The sequence below is a fragment of the Hypomesus nipponensis genome, chromosome 4 (genome assembly GCF_054491055.1).
Source record: "Hypomesus nipponensis isolate SF chromosome 4, ASM5449105v1, whole genome shotgun sequence".
Lineage (NCBI taxonomy): Eukaryota > Metazoa > Chordata > Actinopteri > Osmeriformes > Osmeridae > Hypomesus > Hypomesus nipponensis.
Window position 1 is genome coordinate 10,909,659 of NC_140364.1, and position 18,606 is coordinate 10,928,264.

General features: G+C 40.4%; 3 protein-coding genes, 1 long non-coding RNA gene and 2 other non-coding genes across 7 annotated transcripts; 4 read left to right on the top strand and 2 right to left on the bottom strand.

Annotated features, from left to right (window-relative positions):
• Positions 1 to 574: 574 nt before the first annotated feature.
• On the bottom strand, positions 575 to 8,783 carry sacm1la (SAC1 like phosphatidylinositide phosphatase a). Its single transcript, XM_084696431.1, has 20 exons — positions 8,726 to 8,783; positions 7,496 to 7,593; positions 7,005 to 7,079; positions 6,723 to 6,850; positions 5,146 to 5,295; positions 4,585 to 4,644; positions 4,430 to 4,463; positions 4,233 to 4,334; positions 4,017 to 4,102; positions 3,826 to 3,912; positions 3,665 to 3,733; positions 3,487 to 3,566; positions 3,300 to 3,398; positions 3,053 to 3,191; positions 2,811 to 2,880; positions 2,616 to 2,688; positions 2,436 to 2,529; positions 2,212 to 2,304; positions 2,015 to 2,072; positions 575 to 1,883 (listed from the first exon to the last, which is right to left on the bottom strand). The coding sequence occupies exons 1-20, from the start codon at positions 8,752 to 8,754 to the stop codon at positions 1,747 to 1,749; spliced, it is 1,761 nt and encodes a 586-aa protein (XP_084552557.1). The 5' UTR covers positions 8,755 to 8,783; the 3' UTR covers positions 575 to 1,746.
• A 282-nt stretch (positions 8,784 to 9,065) lies between these two features.
• LOC146295526 (uncharacterized) lies at positions 9,066 to 11,505 on the top strand. The gene is made up of 8 exons (XR_014753236.1): positions 9,066 to 9,613; positions 9,795 to 9,835; positions 10,023 to 10,068; positions 10,296 to 10,348; positions 10,531 to 10,577; positions 10,897 to 10,939; positions 11,122 to 11,151; positions 11,321 to 11,505. It is a non-coding gene; the product is annotated as an uncharacterized LOC146295526 (long non-coding RNA).
• Positions 9,886 to 9,954, top strand: LOC146295527 (small nucleolar RNA SNORD52). Its single transcript, XR_014754784.1, has one exon. It is a non-coding gene; the product is annotated as a small nucleolar RNA SNORD52 (small nucleolar RNA).
• On the top strand, positions 10,394 to 10,461 carry LOC146295528 (small nucleolar RNA SNORD52). Its single transcript, XR_014754783.1, has one exon. It is a non-coding gene; the product is annotated as a small nucleolar RNA SNORD52 (small nucleolar RNA).
• Positions 11,506 to 11,808: 303 nt separating the features above from the next.
• On the top strand, positions 11,809 to 15,512 carry c4h6orf47 (chromosome 4 C6orf47 homolog). Of its 2 annotated transcripts, XM_084696437.1 has the most exons (3): positions 11,809 to 12,013; positions 12,110 to 13,581; positions 14,307 to 15,512. In XM_084696437.1, exon 2 carries the CDS (start codon positions 12,631 to 12,633, stop codon positions 13,570 to 13,572), a length of 942 nt encoding a protein of 313 aa, XP_084552563.1. In that variant the 5' UTR covers positions 11,809 to 12,013; positions 12,110 to 12,630; the 3' UTR covers positions 13,573 to 13,581; positions 14,307 to 15,512. The 2 variants fall into 2 exon arrangements, with proteins under 2 accessions (XP_084552563.1, XP_084552562.1); XM_084696436.1 differs by having other exon boundaries at positions 11,809 to 13,581.
• A 516-nt stretch (positions 15,513 to 16,028) lies between these two features.
• On the bottom strand, positions 16,029 to 18,510 carry ppp1r11 (protein phosphatase 1, regulatory (inhibitor) subunit 11). Its single transcript, XM_084696438.1, has 3 exons — positions 18,210 to 18,510; positions 17,718 to 17,826; positions 16,029 to 17,619 (listed from the first exon to the last, which is right to left on the bottom strand). Exons 1-3 carry the CDS (start codon positions 18,288 to 18,290, stop codon positions 17,435 to 17,437), a joined length of 375 nt encoding a protein of 124 aa, XP_084552564.1. The 5' UTR covers positions 18,291 to 18,510; the 3' UTR covers positions 16,029 to 17,434.
• Positions 18,511 to 18,606: the final 96 nt, after the last annotated feature.

The window sequence follows — 18,606 nt, forward strand, 5'->3', positions numbered from 1 at the left end:
TTTATGTGGCTTTTAATTGCAAACATTAGCATACAATTTTGCTAATATTTTCAACACTGTTAAATCAATATTTTGGACAGATGTTATTATTCTACTAACCCTGTCTGCTAAAGACACATATTTAATTAATGTTGTCTCAAGAGTTTTTTTTTGACAATTTGCTAACAGTAGACTCTATTCTTGACTGATAATAGGTGTTCACTATAATATCAATAACCTCTTCAATACTCTGTGTAAAATACATAATGCATGATAACAAGAATGTTAGATACACATTCTATCCAAGTGCATAATGTACAAATTACAGAGATAATTGTAAAACAGTAAGAAGCTTAAGTAGGTCACTGGTTACCCCTTTATTTATTTAATATATACTACTTTTGAATAAATGTCAACACAATCAGATAAATCAAGATTCCTACATGACTAACTATCTGACATGGAATGTAAATAAAGAGCTGGTAAGTAAACACAAAGGCAAACCAACAAAACTGCGTATGTTCCACAATACTGTATGCCTGAAATCAACTCCAAAACCAGTGCAATATTTAAAAATCATACTCAGAAACGTTCATAATGGATAAAGTGGAATGATTCAAATGTCCATCCCCGTCTTTATTTAGGGGCAAGCTTGTAAGGCAATGGTCTCAGTGTGATTTAGGTCCTCTATCTAGAGCATGACACAATTTCAATATACTGTGAAAGATATATAATACATAGTTTACAGTATACAGAAAAAACACTGTCAAGACATTATGACTACATAGATGTACTGTTTAGTATGATTTCCATCAACATAATGGGTCTTCATAAATCAAATGGAAACGTAATAATCTTTCATACCACCCATTTTCACTACATACAGTACTATGTGCAATCAATTTTATTTTGACTAAAAGTGCAGAAATTATATGGTAAGATAAGCAAGAAGCCCTTACTGAAATAGAATCACAATAAATACTAGGCATGATTATTATATTAATAGGAAGACGTTCCCTAAACCCTACACCCACTTTCATAATATTCCCATCTAGTTTAGTGTTCTTACAATTTGTAGCTTGGTAAGGCTTGAATCTTTACATTCAAGATGATAAAACTTCTGAATATGTATTCATTCTAACAGGTTCCATTTCTTTTTAGGGTCAGTTTCCAAGGAAAACTGTCAAACCTCATCCAATATTAAATTGCCATTATTAATCTCCATTGAACATAAAGTAGGATTTGGTCTAGGTCATAACTTTTCAGGAGGAAATGCTTTCAGATGTACCCAGTTTAACAGCTGTGGGACTTTCTTTTGTGTTTACCTCCTGACTGTAAAAAGAATGCTACAGCATTTTACTAAAGTGCCATCAAAGATCCAGAGACCCCTGTTAGAAACTGTTATCAAGTACTTTCAGTTGACTAAACTATTGACATGCACTCTTATCCACCATCACATATCAAGTGGAATGAAATATCATACATTGTAAATGTACTAGCAGCTAAGGAATGTGAAACTGAAAGGTATACCTAACCCAAGTATCGGAAAATGTGAGGGGTACAGTTGGGGAAGACTGGTCTGAGAAGATGCCCTGTGTTTGCTGCATGACAAGATGAAGCTTTGGATCAGCGACCCCAAACAAATTCAAGAAGGACATTATGGTGGGCAGGTCAGTACAGAGTCCAGGCCTGGACCAGCTGGGAGGAAGAGGAGGATGAAGAGGTAAACAAGTCAGCTGGACCAAGCTGCTTCCCACACAAACACATTCAGTCCATCTTTTCCTTCTGGACAAGCTTGGGGGCGTCCACAAAGTCTCGGCCATTGAAGACTATGACAGCAGCGGTGACTGCACACGCTGTACCCCAGAACAGTACATAGGCCAGGGTCTCAGTAAATGTGTCACCTAGGATAAAAGACAAAACTCATCAGTGGCATTATTTATTATGGCGATCAGGACAGAGGTAGCACATTAGCATGTTTATCCAGATGGAGGTGCGTGTGAAAAAAATGTGTAAAAGTGTAAAATAATCTCACCAGCCAGTAGGAAGCTGATGATGCACATAGAGAAGGCTATCACCATGACGATAGGCAGCTGCAAGAGAAAGAGGAACAGTGCACGTTACTTCCTCTGTACGGAGGGGACGGGGTGGATGGTAGATGAAGAGTCCTCCCCCTACTTCTGACGCAGACACAACACATTCCAGTTTCAAATGGGAGCTATTCTTACTGACCGTCAGAAACTTCCAGTCTTTCTGGGCGCGAAGTGGGGTAGGGCCATCTGACTCATCCACAGAATAGTTACCCAGGAACAGGTCAATGGAGTCCTGTAGAAAGAAAGGTAAAGCCATCATCCACAGAACTGGAAAAGGGTAGATCGGTGTAGGGATAACTCTCTCCTTTTTTTCACTCTCCCAGATCATACCGGGCTGATATAATAAATATTTAATCAAAGCACCTGTCTGAAGCCATCAGAGAAGTTGTTCTTGTAGTAGCGGATCATGGAGTTCCAGCCATCCATCACCAGGCCCCATTGGGTCCGCTTCCCTGTCCTAATGGAAGATAATTCATATCAGCCGCGAACAAACAGGCCGATCAAGTGCACAGTGGCTCTAGGTGTTTGTTTCAATAGTTTTACCTTGTGAAGTCAGTTTTCAGTGCTCCTGTGCCTGCATACTGGTTAGCACAAGCGTTAGCATTGTCTGCCCATGCTATTGGATAATATAGAAACAATGTCAGAGAACAGTGGGGGAGAGATCAAAGAAGAAAACACTTTCCTAGGACATCTACAAGTAGTATCAGCTTTTATTAAGGAGGGCCATCCCTCTATTACCATTCTTATAGATCTTCTCAAAGTCAGCCTGCTCTTCGATCTTCTGTCCAACATGGAGGACACCCATCCTCTTTGGGAAATGACAAAGGAAGCAAGGGTTAATCTGACTGACACAAGGTATTAAGATAGAAGGGACAGGGGGCGCCAGTATGAATAAGTCAGTGACTGACAGTGTAGAATGTGGAAAAACAGCTGTTTTGAAAGCATCAGTGAGACCATTTCCTGCCTTTTTGTCGTCCTACCTGCAGCTGGGACTGTAGGGAACGTCGGGCCAGCAGGCTCTGAATGACGTTGGTCCTGTCCAGACAGTCCATGCAGTTACTGCGGAACGTCCCCTTCTGCTGAGCCACCACCTTCCCCTCAGAGTCCAGCATGAAGTAACTAAGAAAAAGAGAGGGAGAGACCTTGACAAACTCCTCCAAACTGTAATAACATCCATCCAGAATGCTGTTTGTCATCCACAAGCTGGCCAAAAGGGAATAGGGTTACCTGTAGTCGTCCTGCGCGTCTGACACTTTGTTCACCAGGATCTGGAGACGGTCCCACCTCATCTTGCTGCACTCCTTGTGGAAGTCAAATGCTATGTACCTAGGTACATTAGAAGACATTGAGATGTGCACGTGAGATTGGTGAATGCCAAGTAAAGGACACATGATTGAGTGAGGTGCAGACTTACTCGATCATGTTGTTCTCCATGCCAGTCACCATCTTGGCAAAGGCCTGCTCCAGTGGTTTCTCAGAGCCTTTCTGGTTGACCTGGTAGATAAAACAACTTGCTGTGTCATTTTTTGAAAAAAAGAAGCAGTACACAAGTAATAGATATCTACGGATAATTTCTAAAAAGAGTAACTAACCAAGTTCAGGATAGTTTGTTTCCCATAGATGAGGACTTGGGAGTCAAAGTGTCTCTGGAAACCATCCAGCTGTGAAAGACAAGCTGATCATTGTTAGTCCATATTCCAGACAACATACGAAGGAGCAAAAATGACTGATGCTGTACATGTAAACCACCTACGTGACTGGTCGTTTTGCTGATCAGAGGCTTGGGCTTGTATTTGAGGTTGGGCCTCTGAGACCAGAAGAAGGGCATGGAGCCTCGTGTCTGCAAAGGAAGAACAAGGAAATCAATTATGGATTGACATTTTATGCCACCTCCGTTATTTGAGAAATGTGCCTAAAGAGGGCAGTAGGTTGGTTATTACTGGCCTGGACAAATGAAGCCCTTCCTCCATTGTATAAAACAATCTGCTCAGTCTCTACAAAATTAGCAGCGTGGCCCTCAGAGTCAATGCCTGGCAAAAAAAACAAAAAACAGAACACAAGACATGGCCATTAGTAAGGCATCTCAATTATCTATATAGTCCAACAATAATAGTGTCATTGAGCCAAACTGACTGTTGTTTTTTTTTGTGGGCAGGTTACCTCTGACGTAGTACCTGACACCAGCCCGGAAACAGCTCCTCCTGGATATCAGGATCCACTCAAAGATCTTTCCATTGATGCGACATGGCTTCATCACAATGACTGCATAAAGAGAATCAAGGACAACTCACAACACACTGAAGGACATTGCATAATGCTTGTCAGTGTAGAGTGTAATGACGTTAGGAGAAGGATACAGCCATGAACAACGGGGATGGCAAACTTGTGGAGCTGTCAGGAGAACATGAGGAACTGTTTAAAAGCATAAACCACAGTATACACTTGTTGCGGGGCTATTGGCCTAGTTCATTTCCAGATGGAGAAATTGTGATGTTTGTTAAGATCACCTCACCTCTGGCTGTGTAGAAAAGGCTCTTAGAAGGTTTCCATTCCACACAAACCTCTGGTCTGCCTGCACACAAATGAATCTTTCATCCATAAAACACCAATATGTAAATGTGTCTGTATAAACTAGCCAACAAAAGCTTGCTGTAATTAATTCCCACAACATCAGCATTTTGCGTAAATTGTGTCTTTCGTCATGACCTGATCATGTGGAAAACACGTTTTCTGTATGAACATCAAACCAGTCAGACAGGTTTTGGGTTTAGGAGAAATGGAAATAACAGCTGTACAGTGTGTTCCCTCTCACATCAGAAGGAGATCATATCATGAGATTACATAAACCAACAATGACCCAATAATCTGTCTCAGGGTGCCTGAGCATGCCGTATGTGTTAGTGTGTGTGTTTGTGTGTGTTAATGTCAGTGTGTGTGAGTTTACTGATGCATCCAGGCAAGGAGTATGATTTATATGACTTTCAGGAAGGCCAAACCCCACTGCCAATCTGACACCCCTTTAATATGCAGAAGCTATGGGGTAGGTATGACACTCTGAGGTCATCGCTCCTACCCTCTCCAGAAGGCTGTTCTCCTGGAAGTCGGGGCTGGTGTTGGCCAACCTCTGCAGGGTGTGGGTCAGGTCATAGTCAGTGCAGAAGTAGAAGCCGTCTGTGGTCAGCACATTGTTCATCATGGACAGGAAAGTCTTGTTGTCTTGAGCCTAAAAAGGATAAGAAGATGATGTTTGAGTAAAATGGCTGAGCAGTGAGGGAGTCGGGCTGGTAATCAGAAGGTTGCCGGATCAATTCCCCGCTGAGTCAAATGACGTTGTGTCCTTGGGAAAGGCACTTCACCCTACTTGCCTCGGGGGGCAATACTTACTGTAAGTCGCTCTGGATAAGAGCATCTGCTAAATGTAAATGTTTGTGTACCTTTTTGTATAATTATAATTTATTTGCATCAAGTGTATGCGTGTTTGTAAAAAGCTGGGATGTGTCATCAGTTATTTCACTACACACGCTAATAAAAACATTCTCCTTTTAATGGTCAATCTTCAAAATAGTGTCCCTGATTGCCATTTGAAGTAATTACCTACAGTAATTAAAATCAGGTGCTGGTATGAAGCATCCTAATTCTACTAATTAAATAATCCCTTCCTTGTAACAGTACCCTTGTGTTAGGAGGAGGCCTCAGCCTGATCCTTCATGCCCCCTTCCCTCTTACCCCTCCTTTGTGGAACAAAACCAGCTGGACTTGGTGGCACGTGTAGGCACCAGTGGCTTACGTACTGTACTGTAGCTAGCGGTCAATCACAGGCAGGCTTTTGTCAGGCCTTTCCACATTTCTGTTCGGCTAATAGGATCGGGATGCTAAGCCTGTTTACCGAGGGAGCCAGGAAGAGCTTGACATGACTCTACACCTCCTCATCTCCAACAGCAACACCGCCACTGTTGCTTTCCTGTACAGCTGCTCCTACCCTGCCTCGTCAGCACTCTGCCTTCCTTTTTTTTCGCCCAACAAAGCAGTTATGTTAGTGTACTCTCCGTCCTCACTCACAACATTGTAGCTATCCTCTCCCATCTCTTTCAATTCCTTTCAATGAGTCCCCAGAACACATAAATTCATAGGGCAGATGGCTTTACACCAAAACATTTAAGAAGATGATAATACCTTTATTGTCAGTCTACATAATGAACACATACCTAATACTTATTCAGCCTTGATGAAATATTATTAGTGAACCTTTTTTGCAGTGGTATTATTCAGCACATGTCTTATAACTGAGCAGGTCCAACATTAGTGACTGCCCAGTCTCAGGCCAGGTCCAGGCTTTCAATTAGTGTAAGGAATAGCAGCTGTGATGAATTATGTAAACCGCTTGCATTACTGAAACTAGATACCACAGCGTGATTCCAACGGAGGACAATAAAACTGATCCTGTCTAAACACTGGGTCCCCTCTCAGTGCAAGCTACTGTGCTGCCGTCAAAGCTGTCCTAGCTTCAAGGACAGGGTCACAGAAAGGAGATGTCAGTGAACTTAGGTGGGGTGTTTATCGCCAGCACTGTTATTTGTCACAATGGTTAAATACTTTTGCCAACCGACTAATCAGACTTGTTGGACAAAAAGCAAGAAGAGTGTTAGTAACCTGGATCTCTGTGAGGTGGAGCATGGTCTTCTGATAGGAGATGATGTCAAAATCAACCGCCTTCCACACAGCATGGCCCAAGAGGCTGCCCACGTTCCTCTTCTTGGTAATGACAATGAGGTACATCCCTATGCATGGAGAGATGGTTAGACTAATGAAGTAAAGTAAGAATGTATCTCTTTCCATCTCTCTTTTTCTATCCATTTATCTATGCAGTGTGTTTCACCGAGCACAGTATGTCCAGCATGGTGACAGTGCTGTCGCAGGCACTGTCTTACAAACCTGCAACGAGGTGAATTGTTCCCATAATGCCACAGATGGGCCTTGTGACGGCTGAGGGAGGGACATCCTTTTTTCCTGAAATAAATAAATATGTAAGCTGATCTTTAACAAAAGGCTTCTAACTACATACACAAGACATGGGCATGTAAAGGGGCTCCTTTTCTATTTTAGTTTAACAAGTTCATCAAATGTTCTCATTCCATTGGGTTAAAAAAAGAACAGTCACTGTAATTGGACAAAGCACTCCTATAGAAATCATGACTAAGCAAAAATGATCCTACGTGAGTCGTAATAAAAAGCAATGGGATGGCAAGAGCTAAAGTAAGGGCAAATGCCTTGATGGTTTAACACACAAGGATTCTAATGGTACCCAGCCATCTCTGATGAGAACAGTTTAAGGTAGGGTAGAGGTAGTATTCTTATGCTTTCACTTAATAATATTCCACATGAGATTAGTCCACTCCATTCTGAAGTCTAGTAGGCAGTTTCACCTGTCAGTGTCATCTCTGATGACACCCTATCAATGACCAAGACAGCATCTGCGCCATCGTCGCATGCTTCGATGAAGAACTTTTCTGGAGTGGTGTGCCTGCAGGAGGATGAAATATAAATAACAGAATTCCAATTCCAGTGTTACAATAATGACAAAGTCATTCTGTCACCTGCACTGCCACATGATGTGAATGGGATCTGAATGTTTAGGCTACCACTGTTAGAGCCAATCCAACACCTGGAGAAGTAACATTTTACAGTTTGACATAATTTTATTATGAGAAGCCAAGAAAGCTTAAAGTATTGCTTGTTGCCACCTGCACTGGCGATAGCTAGTCTAGAAGCTGTTAGTCTAGGTTGAAGATTACATTATTTTATTTTTTAAACTAGTCCTTACATAATTATTCCACAACATAAGGGCCCTTGTATTGGAGTTTATGAAATTCTATGAGGAATGTAAAGCAATAGAAAAAAGCCTAACGCATAGCAAGTATGGCTCACGTTTAGCCTAAGTCCTCCATTGTAAAGTAATGTTTGTGTTACAGGTACGAACAAGCTCCATGTCAAGCAGGAAAATCCTGCACCAGAAATATGTGGCCTCCTACTCTGTAGTGCCCTAAAAAATTCCCAACAGCTTCAACGTGGTCTTAAACTCGAAAGAAAACCAACGTTAGGTCTATCGTTGAAAATGCATGCAAAATACAAACACTCTACACTTGCACATAACTTGTATGTGTCATTTATGATTTCCCTTATATGTGAGCACAATAACAGTGAGCGTATTAAATTAACCAGTTAAAGCAAAACCATATTCGCTGACTCCTCTTGAGTTCCGCCCTGTAAGCCCAGGTGACTGGTTCATGATCTGCTTCTGACACTTGGCTAGTCCAGAGACAGTTTGGGAAGGTGATCACATCACAAGCTTTGATCACAAGATAGAAAAGTGACAGTAATACAGAATAATCATGTGTCACCAAGATCCAACTTGCCGACCAATGTTACGTGATGTGGTATAGATCGAGTAAATCAATCGAGGCAAATGCAAACTCTGCATTTGCGAGAAAGGCAAGTTCTGTTCAATCTCATTTCGTGTCTACAGTATCGTCTTTTGATAACCATAACATGGTTTGCGCAACAGATCATCCTAAATCACTGTTACTAGACACGCAAATAATGTACACTTCACTGTGTTTGTAAATTTGATTAAATAAAGTACTTCAGTTACTTACAAATTGAATCTTTCGTAGGCGGTCGCCATCTTCACTTCATGTAACTGACTTCCGTGACGTACAATGAAAACCTGTATTGTGGGCGTGGTGAGCGTTCAGTTTTCAACAAACTAACGACCCCTCGCGGCAACCAACTAGATTACAGCAGTTTCTTGAATATAACATGTACATTCATTTGAATTGTGTGTGTTTTAAAATTACGACAAACCGATTAACAGTCCAATTGTATATACTTTTTGTTTGAATAAGTTAAGTTTTTTTTTTTATGGTTACTAATGAAACAGGCGGTGTGTATGGCCGCCATAGAAAAAAAGCAGGACCCTGTATAAAATCCCTGTCCATGCGTCGTGAGGACCTCTGCTGATCGTTAGCTTGACTAAGGAAGTCGAAGTTGGCGTGCTACGAAGACTAGAGTAGGATGTATAATGTTATACACATTTGTGGCGTATTACGAACCATCCAAACAGAGACGGATATTTTATGTTTAAAATGTAGCGAATATGGATGAAACGTTACAAATAAGTTGCTTTACTTGGCATGGGAACGTAAATAGGCTTGTGAACGTAAGACGGCGCCAAAACGCCATTCGTGCACACAACCACGTGCAGTCCTTTGCTCTATATGCTCTGTAGCCTTTGAACAAGTTTAGATTTAAGTTCACTTGAACCGATAATGGTGTTCTGGGAGTGTTTACCTTGTTCGTTAAGGATAAGTAACAAGAAGGATGCGTGTTATGATTGTAGACTTAAGTCGAATGTAAACCAAGCTCATTCGTGTGCCTCAACTGGAGTGACGTCTCTTAGTTGCCACATTCATGCGTAGGCCTACTGAACTCGCATGACTTTCTGGTAGCCGTACACTAATCGGATCCCCATGCGAGCATGAATGGTAAGACACTGCTTTAGCGTTGTTTTTTTCTCCCACGACTATGCCTATGATGATTTACTAGACTAGAGTCTCTGACTTTAACATGATGCTATTTCACAGTGCACTGAAGGCAAACTGTTATTCTTCCAATGCAAGGATTGTTGAGTCAAACATGATTCTAACTCATTTTCTTGCACCCAAGGTTTGGATATGGACGGTGGGATGGAAGCGTCCGTGCGCTTGGTGAGTTCTAAGACTGCCTCCCCGTTTCAAAATATGGGCTATTCCATTGTGTGACATGATGATTTCTTAGACTAGAGTCTCTGACTTAACCGTGAAGATCTTTCACAGTGCACTGACACACATTTGGTTAAGTTGAACTAATTTGATGGCATCACCCATTGTTAATAGCACAACGTTTTCCTTCCAGGAATTCTTGGCAACAAAGGCTTCTCCAACCTGAAGTTTCACACTTTGTAAGCATAATTGATGTTTTGATTGTTGCCATTTTGATTCTACTGATGTAAACTGACGTTTTTGGAGTGCTCTGAGAAATGTGTTCATGGGATTGTCATTGTTATGTGGTCAAATGTCAAACTAGTTTTCTAAAGGTAGACAATCATAAGGCTAATGTTATGTGCACTGATGACACTTTCTGGAGGCAATTACTTGCATTAAACTTATTTTTTATATAAATCCTTAGGCTTTGGAGACATTACCTTTTTTGGACCATCAGATTGACAAAGAATTAAACAGGTTTGTGGTGTCATGCTGTTCTGTTGGTACATGAATTATGGCTTGTGTAATGATGATTTCATAGACTAGAGTCTCTGACTTAACCGTGAAGATATTTTACAATGCACTGAACACAGTTGGGTGAATTGACAAATTCCCTTAGTCACCTGGGTGTTGTTGTAATGGTATGCGTTTTCTTACAGGACGTCATGAGACTGACATGCTATGATGCCTTATTGGCAATATAGAGGTGAGTACAATGAGAAGGTGCCTCATGCTTCAATGTGTAGATGACGTTTCTAGTTTTTTTTTAACAAGGCTTTTTCATGGTGTGCTGATCTCACTGCAAACTCATGGACTAAGTATCTATAGATCATATGTCTCAATTGTAAAAGTTAATGTTTTGGTGCTTATCTAATGGGATGACTCCCAGTGTCGATGATGATTGCATTATTGGTTCAACTGATCAATATTGATGTTTACTCGCAGCGCACTGAGACACTATTTTTAAAGGATTTGACTAGCTTTTGCTTTCGAGTACATTCTCTAATGTTATGATTTGTCTGCAGGGCTTCATGGGACTGCATACATTGACATGCTGACAATCATTTGGTGAGTATAATGAATGAAAAGGTGCCTTGTGCTATAATGTGTGTGTTTTGATGAGCTTTCTAGACTAGAGTCTCTGATTTTAACATGAAGTGTTTTCACAGTGCACTGAACTCACACTGCAAACACATGGTCTAATCTGTAGATTATATAACAGATGTGTTAATTGTAAAATTTCATTTCAGGACCTGGGGACAAGCACCTTTTTTGTGTGGGTAAGCATAGTTGCTATTATCTATACAAGTTATCGAACTGTCAATGATGATTGCATTATTGGTTCAACTGATCAATATTGATGTTTACTCGCAGCGCACTGAGACATATTATAGCCACAAAAAAGTACATATGTTTAAACGGTTTACTGACTTGGTTTTTGCTTCACAGGGCAATTCAAGGAGCTGTACAGTGGCAAAACTTCTTGCATGGAGTTTTGTAGCGAATACTCATGATGTTGGCAGAAAACCTTCATGGTTTTGGTGCCTGACTGAAAGTGTACCAAGATTGTTTTCAATGCTGTTTTTGTTCCCTCCAATAAATACTAACAGGATATTTTAGCCTGTGAAGTAAAACTTGTGTATGGCTTGGCGTTTCTATGACTGCTTACCACAATGGTCAAGTGAATGTAGAAGCACTACACTGCTTATTAATCAAGGGACAGTGATAAATGGTTGCCCGTTTTGGTAAACTGGTTTACCAGCAAGGTTTGGACACCTGACGGCATTAGTGAAAGTAATTAAATCATCGGTGTTAAAAGTAGATGTAATTTACTGTTGTCCCAAAAAAAATGCACGTAGCTAAACGCTGACTGGATTTCCCGCAGCCAATACGTGGCTAGATCACTGCTTACGTAGTTTTTATCTAGAACTCGCGTCCAACTACCTACCTGCGCACTCTGACTAAACCACGGAAATGTAGATGGTTTACTGCGTCCAGACTTGTTTAACAAGTTGGCTACCTAGTCTGATCAAAGTATTAGTGACCGCTGGTCGAGCGCAACGGATGTATGCTTTATAATTTGGATAGCGACGTTCTGTGGCTAGTGGGTCACTGGCTAGTCTCCACAGCGAGGTTGGTTAGGTAAGAATTAATGCCAGACATCAAGGTTGCTCCTAGCAAGCTAGAAGTCCGATACATTTGAATGTTTAATTGGATCTATTTCCATCGTTTTGGCAGGTACACTGCGTAGAGTTGAACGCCTTGCTGATCGAATGAAACTTGTCGTTTCTTCCCGAATTTGCTCCACGTCGACTTCTAAAGTTATCTTGAGATCACAGCGAGCTAATAAAGCTAGAGCTAGCTAGCTCTTCAAGCTTCGACTGTCTGCTGATGAGAAAGTTAAGGTAGTTTAATAGCTAGCTTGGTCCGTTTGATTGTTAGCCATATGATGTATTGTGAAGGTCTTTGAATGTTAAGATCAACTTAAGCACGCTTGGGGATGCAAGTTAAAATGTGAACAAGTCTACCAGAGACATGTAGCCTTTTACGTAAACTTTTTCCCCCAATGTTAACGAGTACGTTTTGGTTTTAGGGAACACAGGTGTCAGTGTCTTGGTGTTCACTTCTTCTGCCCAACCTTGAATTGTTTTCAAGCAGCCATTCAAAGGTCCTGCATTAAGTTGTAGCAACGTTAAATAGTCAAAAAAGTTGTTGTAGTACCGTGGAGTAGAACAAAATTAGACAGGCAACGGGGCGTTATGGCAGCTGTGGTAGGACGAGTTTGGAGCTGGGTGCGTCCAGCAATCTCAAACCGCCCATGGAGCAGTAGCGCAGTGTCAGACATGAGGGACGAACATGTGATAGAAGAGAAACATCATATTAGAGGCCGTTGGGGATTGGGAACTTTAACAGCCTGGGTTTGGGGAAGAAGCAGCAAGCTAAATGACCAAACTGTAGTAAATGAGGAGTACATCGAAGCAGAGGAGAAACTACAACCAATGGAAATTAAGGATTTGTGTGCAGGGAAGCAGGACACTGAAGCGAAAGCGGAACATGCCCCTAGATGGTGGAACAAGATCCTTCCCTCCTCAAACTTATTTTGGCCGAGAGAATCTGGGTCTTCTGGACTCAGACAAAGAAAATGTATCGGTTGGAGCGAGGCAGATTGGGACTTGGATCATGACGAGGAGTTTTCTGACTATGGAACCCCTCCACCCTCTCCCACACCCCCCTCTTTTCGGAAGTCACTTTATTTCCGTCTCTTCGCACAATCCTGGAGGGGGGAAATAGTGCCTGAGCACTTTGAAATATGCTTCAACTTTATCCGCCACCTGTTTGATCTGTTTGTGGTGGGGTTCCTCTGGACTGTCTCCCCACCTGCCAAGTTCATCCTGGAAGTGTTGGGGGTTCAGGGGGCCCTAAAGCTGTGGCTACATGGAATGGCTCTTTTCTTCGTCTCCACTGTTGGAATGGCAGGATTGCTTCTACTGATGCAGGAGTTTCTCCCCCAGTTTGCTCTGGTCTATGGTATTGTGCAGGCGTTGGTCATCTCTGTCAGTGTCCGGCAGAGCGTGATTCTTGGAGAGGATGATCCACTCAAGGAAGACATGGAAGAGAAGTTGGATGAAGAGGAAATAAAAGACAATGATGAGCATACAGAGTTGCATCTGACTACAAAGGAAGGGTTGTGCCTTACATAAGTTAATTAGGTATGTGCTCATTTACATTGTATTCATTTATTGACAAACAAGGGCATAAGTATAGTTGAAGGTCATGGATCAGAAAAGTTCTACAGTGTTTCGGAGTCAAGGAACTATCTGTATTTACTAGCCACATTGTGTGTTCTCCCTGCAGTCTCCTTGTTCCTCTTTTGGTGAGGTATTTTCCTGTTGACCAAGTAACCTTTTTGCATTATACAGGTCGATGTGAGCATGGTATTTGCAAGAACTCCAACCTTTTGGACATTGTCTCAGTGTTATCTGCCTTTGTTCCCATCTTGTGGTACAGAGTAAAAAAAAAATGATATTTGCATGGATATTATTTTGGTTGCCATGGTTAGTTAAAAGCCCAGACTACTGAGAATTGAGTACAATGTCTCCCTTAGTTTGCCCAGCCAACCATCAGCCCAAAGCTATTTTTTTCTTCCTGCCAAAGAAAATGAATAATAACATTCTCAAGTATGCAACCAGCATGAAGTCAGGACAGATGCAGAGTTCTCTTTGGGATGTGGGTTGTCATGGTTGAAGCTGAGAGCTGTGATGCAACAACAGATGTGATTTGTGTATTGAGGGGGCAATGTCAAAAGTCACGAGTAAAAGACACCTAGGTTAAATACTTTAATACTATAAATTACCAGTCTTTTCCATAATAGACAATTCAAATGATGTTGAAACTTTCAAAATTACTTATTGATTTTCTTTATTTTTCTCCACAGGCACCCTGTTTGTATGTGGTTGACAATTCCATGTTCCAAGCTGAGCCCATGGGTCTAATACTATGTGCAATGAAGGGAAAAATAATAAGGATCTGAAAGTGAACATTTCATTGTAGAGACTACTCTGAATGGAGCAGTGGCAAAGCATTTTCACTACATACTTGGTCATTATTACAAATGTGTGTATATATTATATTTACATATATACTTGTCATGATCAAAACAATTGTTCCTCTATTTGTTACCAAAACGTACCTTCCTATGTGTCTCAAAGAAATGTATATCTGGACATTTGATTCTGACATGTTTGGAAATAAGGATTTAAGTGAATGAATACCACTCTCAGTAGATTTAATATTCACTCAATACCAGCACCTTTTGACATGCAATATTTTGTCATGTATAGACAATTAAATAGGCTTTTTTACATTTTGCATGGTTAGTAAACCTAATTTCATAAGAATATCCCCAGTATTAAATAACATAACTTTATTCTCAGTGATCCTTTGTAAATTGTTTTGCATATGATTTTACTATTTGATATTTCAAAATGTCCTTTGCCTTGTCACAGTTGGGGCTCTTCTTGGGGCAGACCTAAGAGATCCAACTTTTAACTAAGAATCCTATGCCTCGTAACACTCCCGTATAAACAACTGTGAACCTCTTGAACACAATTGGCGATTTGTTTTTGCTGCCTTATCTATGCATGTCAGAAAGGGGCTTTAAAGTATCCATGCTGTAAATCAAATGTTTTTTTCTTCTTCATGTTAGCTAAAGTGAGAGTCCAAAGCAATCACAAACATTTGTCCATTGTATATTGATAATATCTGGGGGGGTTCTTCCTTTTTACTATTGTGTGCATTTTCAACAAGATTATATCAGGTTCCATCTTTCGTATTGAGAAGAAACTCACCTTTGTAATTTAGAAACCTAAACCTTTTGAATTGCTGGATCACTGTTGAAGTAACACTAAGGTCTTATAAAATGTAAAAAAACAAACAGCAAAGCCATGCCATGGCTAGTTGAATGTTAAGGTGGTGTGTTTCTGATAAGGGTTAAGGGGAGAAGTATGCATGTGACTGGAAGGAGCCAAGACCTATAACTGTCCATCTAGATTTGTGACTGTTCTGACCCCCATCACTGTACACTGAGCCTAAAATAGTTCCACTGGGTAAATAAAGTTGTGATGTATTTTTCAAAATTTTACAGCTTCATCTGGGTGTTGATTTTACGCAAGAAAGTATCTGAATTTATTTCATTTTGAACAGTTTACAGTATCAAGAAAATCGTGAGCCAAATGTCAATTTTTGTGACGTAAAAAACATGAAAAGATGAGCTCTATATACAGTATACTGAAATGCACTAAAAATAAATGTATGTGCAATTATTCACAATCTTTGTTAAGCATCAAATCTGGTGGAGAATTTATTGAGACTCAATCAGGTGTGGGGGTCCATCCATGATCCTGGCACACAGACAGGAGTGCCCAGAATATCCTTGCTGTGGACAGCAGAGTCGGTAAATGAATGTGGAAGGGTCATTTAACTTATTAATACTTCTGTATGCATGGCTACTCACTAACATGTTGGACTTCCTCAGTTAAATCAGCAGGTCTCAGACACTGACACCTACATCAAAGTAGCATTTCTATATCCGTATCTTGGGCCATTTAGCCTACCTTAATGTGAGATGTCTAGAGATGGAACAGATACAACAATATGATCACAGTTCAAAACTTTATTCACATTAAATTCACTCTTATATGACTTTTATATACAGAATGGTGCATTACCAGTACAATGACATGTGTTTACTGATGTTACAGAAAATTTGGCGGAATTACATGTATTTCATAATACTGAATAATGTCACATATGAAACAGTTTGAGTCGAGTGGTTTGACTCAAAACCATTAAGAATGAGATCCTTCATTGTGAAAGTGGATTGAAGTTGAGACACATGAAATCAGAAAACATGCATCATTGTCATAGCCACTGAAATACTTCATCTAACTTGCCCAATTCACTGTACGCTGTCACCAATCCCAAGTTCATATATGTACATCATAGTAATGGACCTGCCAAACACAAAACGCATTATATCCCCTTTCAGTAGAACACAGCAAGTTTAAATAACAATTGCTTTGGGGTTATACATGTACTCGTATTTAGCCCAGGGAATTATACACACTGATCCATCAGCATTGTTTTATGGTTCTTGGTGTGTTATTCAACCCAAGACATCCAGTCTATTTCCTGATAAGCTAACTCTTGACAAAACATGGATTTCAAACTATTGGATTGGTGCAAGCACCTACACATAAAAATGTCTGGCAATTTAAAATGTATCTGTTTTAATGATAAAACTCCATTATAACCCATAAACTATCCTTGTAAGAAAAAGAAAACAAAATTAAGGTTGTTACATATGAGGATTGTCAATGTAAAATTAATTTAAAGAAAGATCAGACTTACCCAACCAGCCCAAATGTGCAAAATGTAAGAAATAACTTTTTTGTACATTTTAATTTGTGTTATCTCCAATGGTCTGTTATTGATACTGTTGTAGAGCAATATGTTAGATTGTGAACATGACAAAAATAGTGTCATTTGGAATTATTCACAATAGTGCATCTGATATGATAACAAGAAACAGGATTAAAAGCGTAACGGAATTTATGACATAGGAAGAAGCCATCCACTGGCTAAGACAGTGACTTTACCTACATTTTTCATAGATGATATTTCAGATATCCTGGGTGCCTGTCAATCCGTTTGATCAGAATGTCACCTTGCAAAAGGTCTTGACAAACACAATAAAACTAGTTCCCAGGCCAGGATTACTGCAGCAAAATAGAGAAAGATTAAGCATTAAGACTCAAATAATTTAGGAAAGGTAATCTTTATAAAAAAATAAGTAAAGTTGCTGTGTTATATACAATGAACACCAAGTCCCAATCATGTTTATCTAATAGGCAACCTATAACCAGCAATTCTTTCTTTCAAGCTATCCTAACCCTTTCCGCTCATGAACGCAGTGACTAAACTAAATAAAAGAGTGCCATTTTGTGATGTTTCATTGTCATTATCAGAATCACTCCTTTATTTCCACACGGATGCCCAGAAACATTAGTGGGTATGTGAACCACCTCCAGAACTAGGAGGCACCGTGGTCCCACCATCTTCCCTCTGTCCATGTCTGTCTTTGCCATGTCCTAGAACACAGTGCGCACTCCCACAGCCTTCGTCATCATCTCCCTCACTCTCAGAGGAAGACTCTCCAAACTGCCTTGGTTTCTCATATACACAGCAACCTGTGGGTTTATCAATAACATTAGTTTTTCACAAAGAGAAACAACTGGAAAATTGTCTATCACAGGCACATCTATAACGGTGTCAAGTTGATTCTCACATTTTGAGGACCTCCTTCCCAAGTGCTCATTGTCCACTGTGTCACTGGACCACTCAACTTTCTTCTCGGTTTTTCTCTTCCTCAGTTTAATAGTCAGGCTGCGTCCCTCCTGTGTCGGGAGAAAGAAGCACGATTGGAACGAAAGGCCAGGTTGCATCACCCACATACAACATCTATGAATTTATGGCAGTACATTTTGATTAACTTCTACCTTGCAATGTTACGGGATATAAACCAAGGAACGGTCTGAAGTACCAAACTCTAAAATTGTTGCTGACTACACTGGCAAAAGTGGAAAACTGTCAGTGCATTTGAGAAGCATCAACCAACATAATATTTGGGTGCGGTCAGACTAGTTGGTTAATGAATGTAGCTACAAAGAATGGTCGCAAAGCGGGCATACAGAGAAAGATGGCTAACAAACGTTTTGACATAACTACTCTAGATAGTTTACAATTGGTGTACAACCAGTTATTTGGCGATTATGTTTACCTGCTGGGGCGGTGGTGGTGTATCAATTTGAACGGTCTCGGTTATCGTTTCACTAGAAGTACCTTGTTGGACCTCCGCCATCCTGGTGACGATGAGCTGCTAGCTAGCGTTTCGTTATAAACTCAAGTCAACAGTGAACAAGAAAAAATGTCACGCAACGTTATTAACGAAGAAAATATACAGCAACCTCTATTAAAATACACACAACAAACAATGTATTTCCGATTAGATAGCTCGCTAACGTGGGCCAAGCTTGTCTCAACAGTCAACACTACTAGACGCGGACTGTTTGGAGGAAACAAATCTCAGACGGACCACTTCCGGTTGTCCGCAAAAAAGTTTGTCTGACAAGATATACATTTTGCTCAAAGATTACATTGATTAAGACATAGCAAAT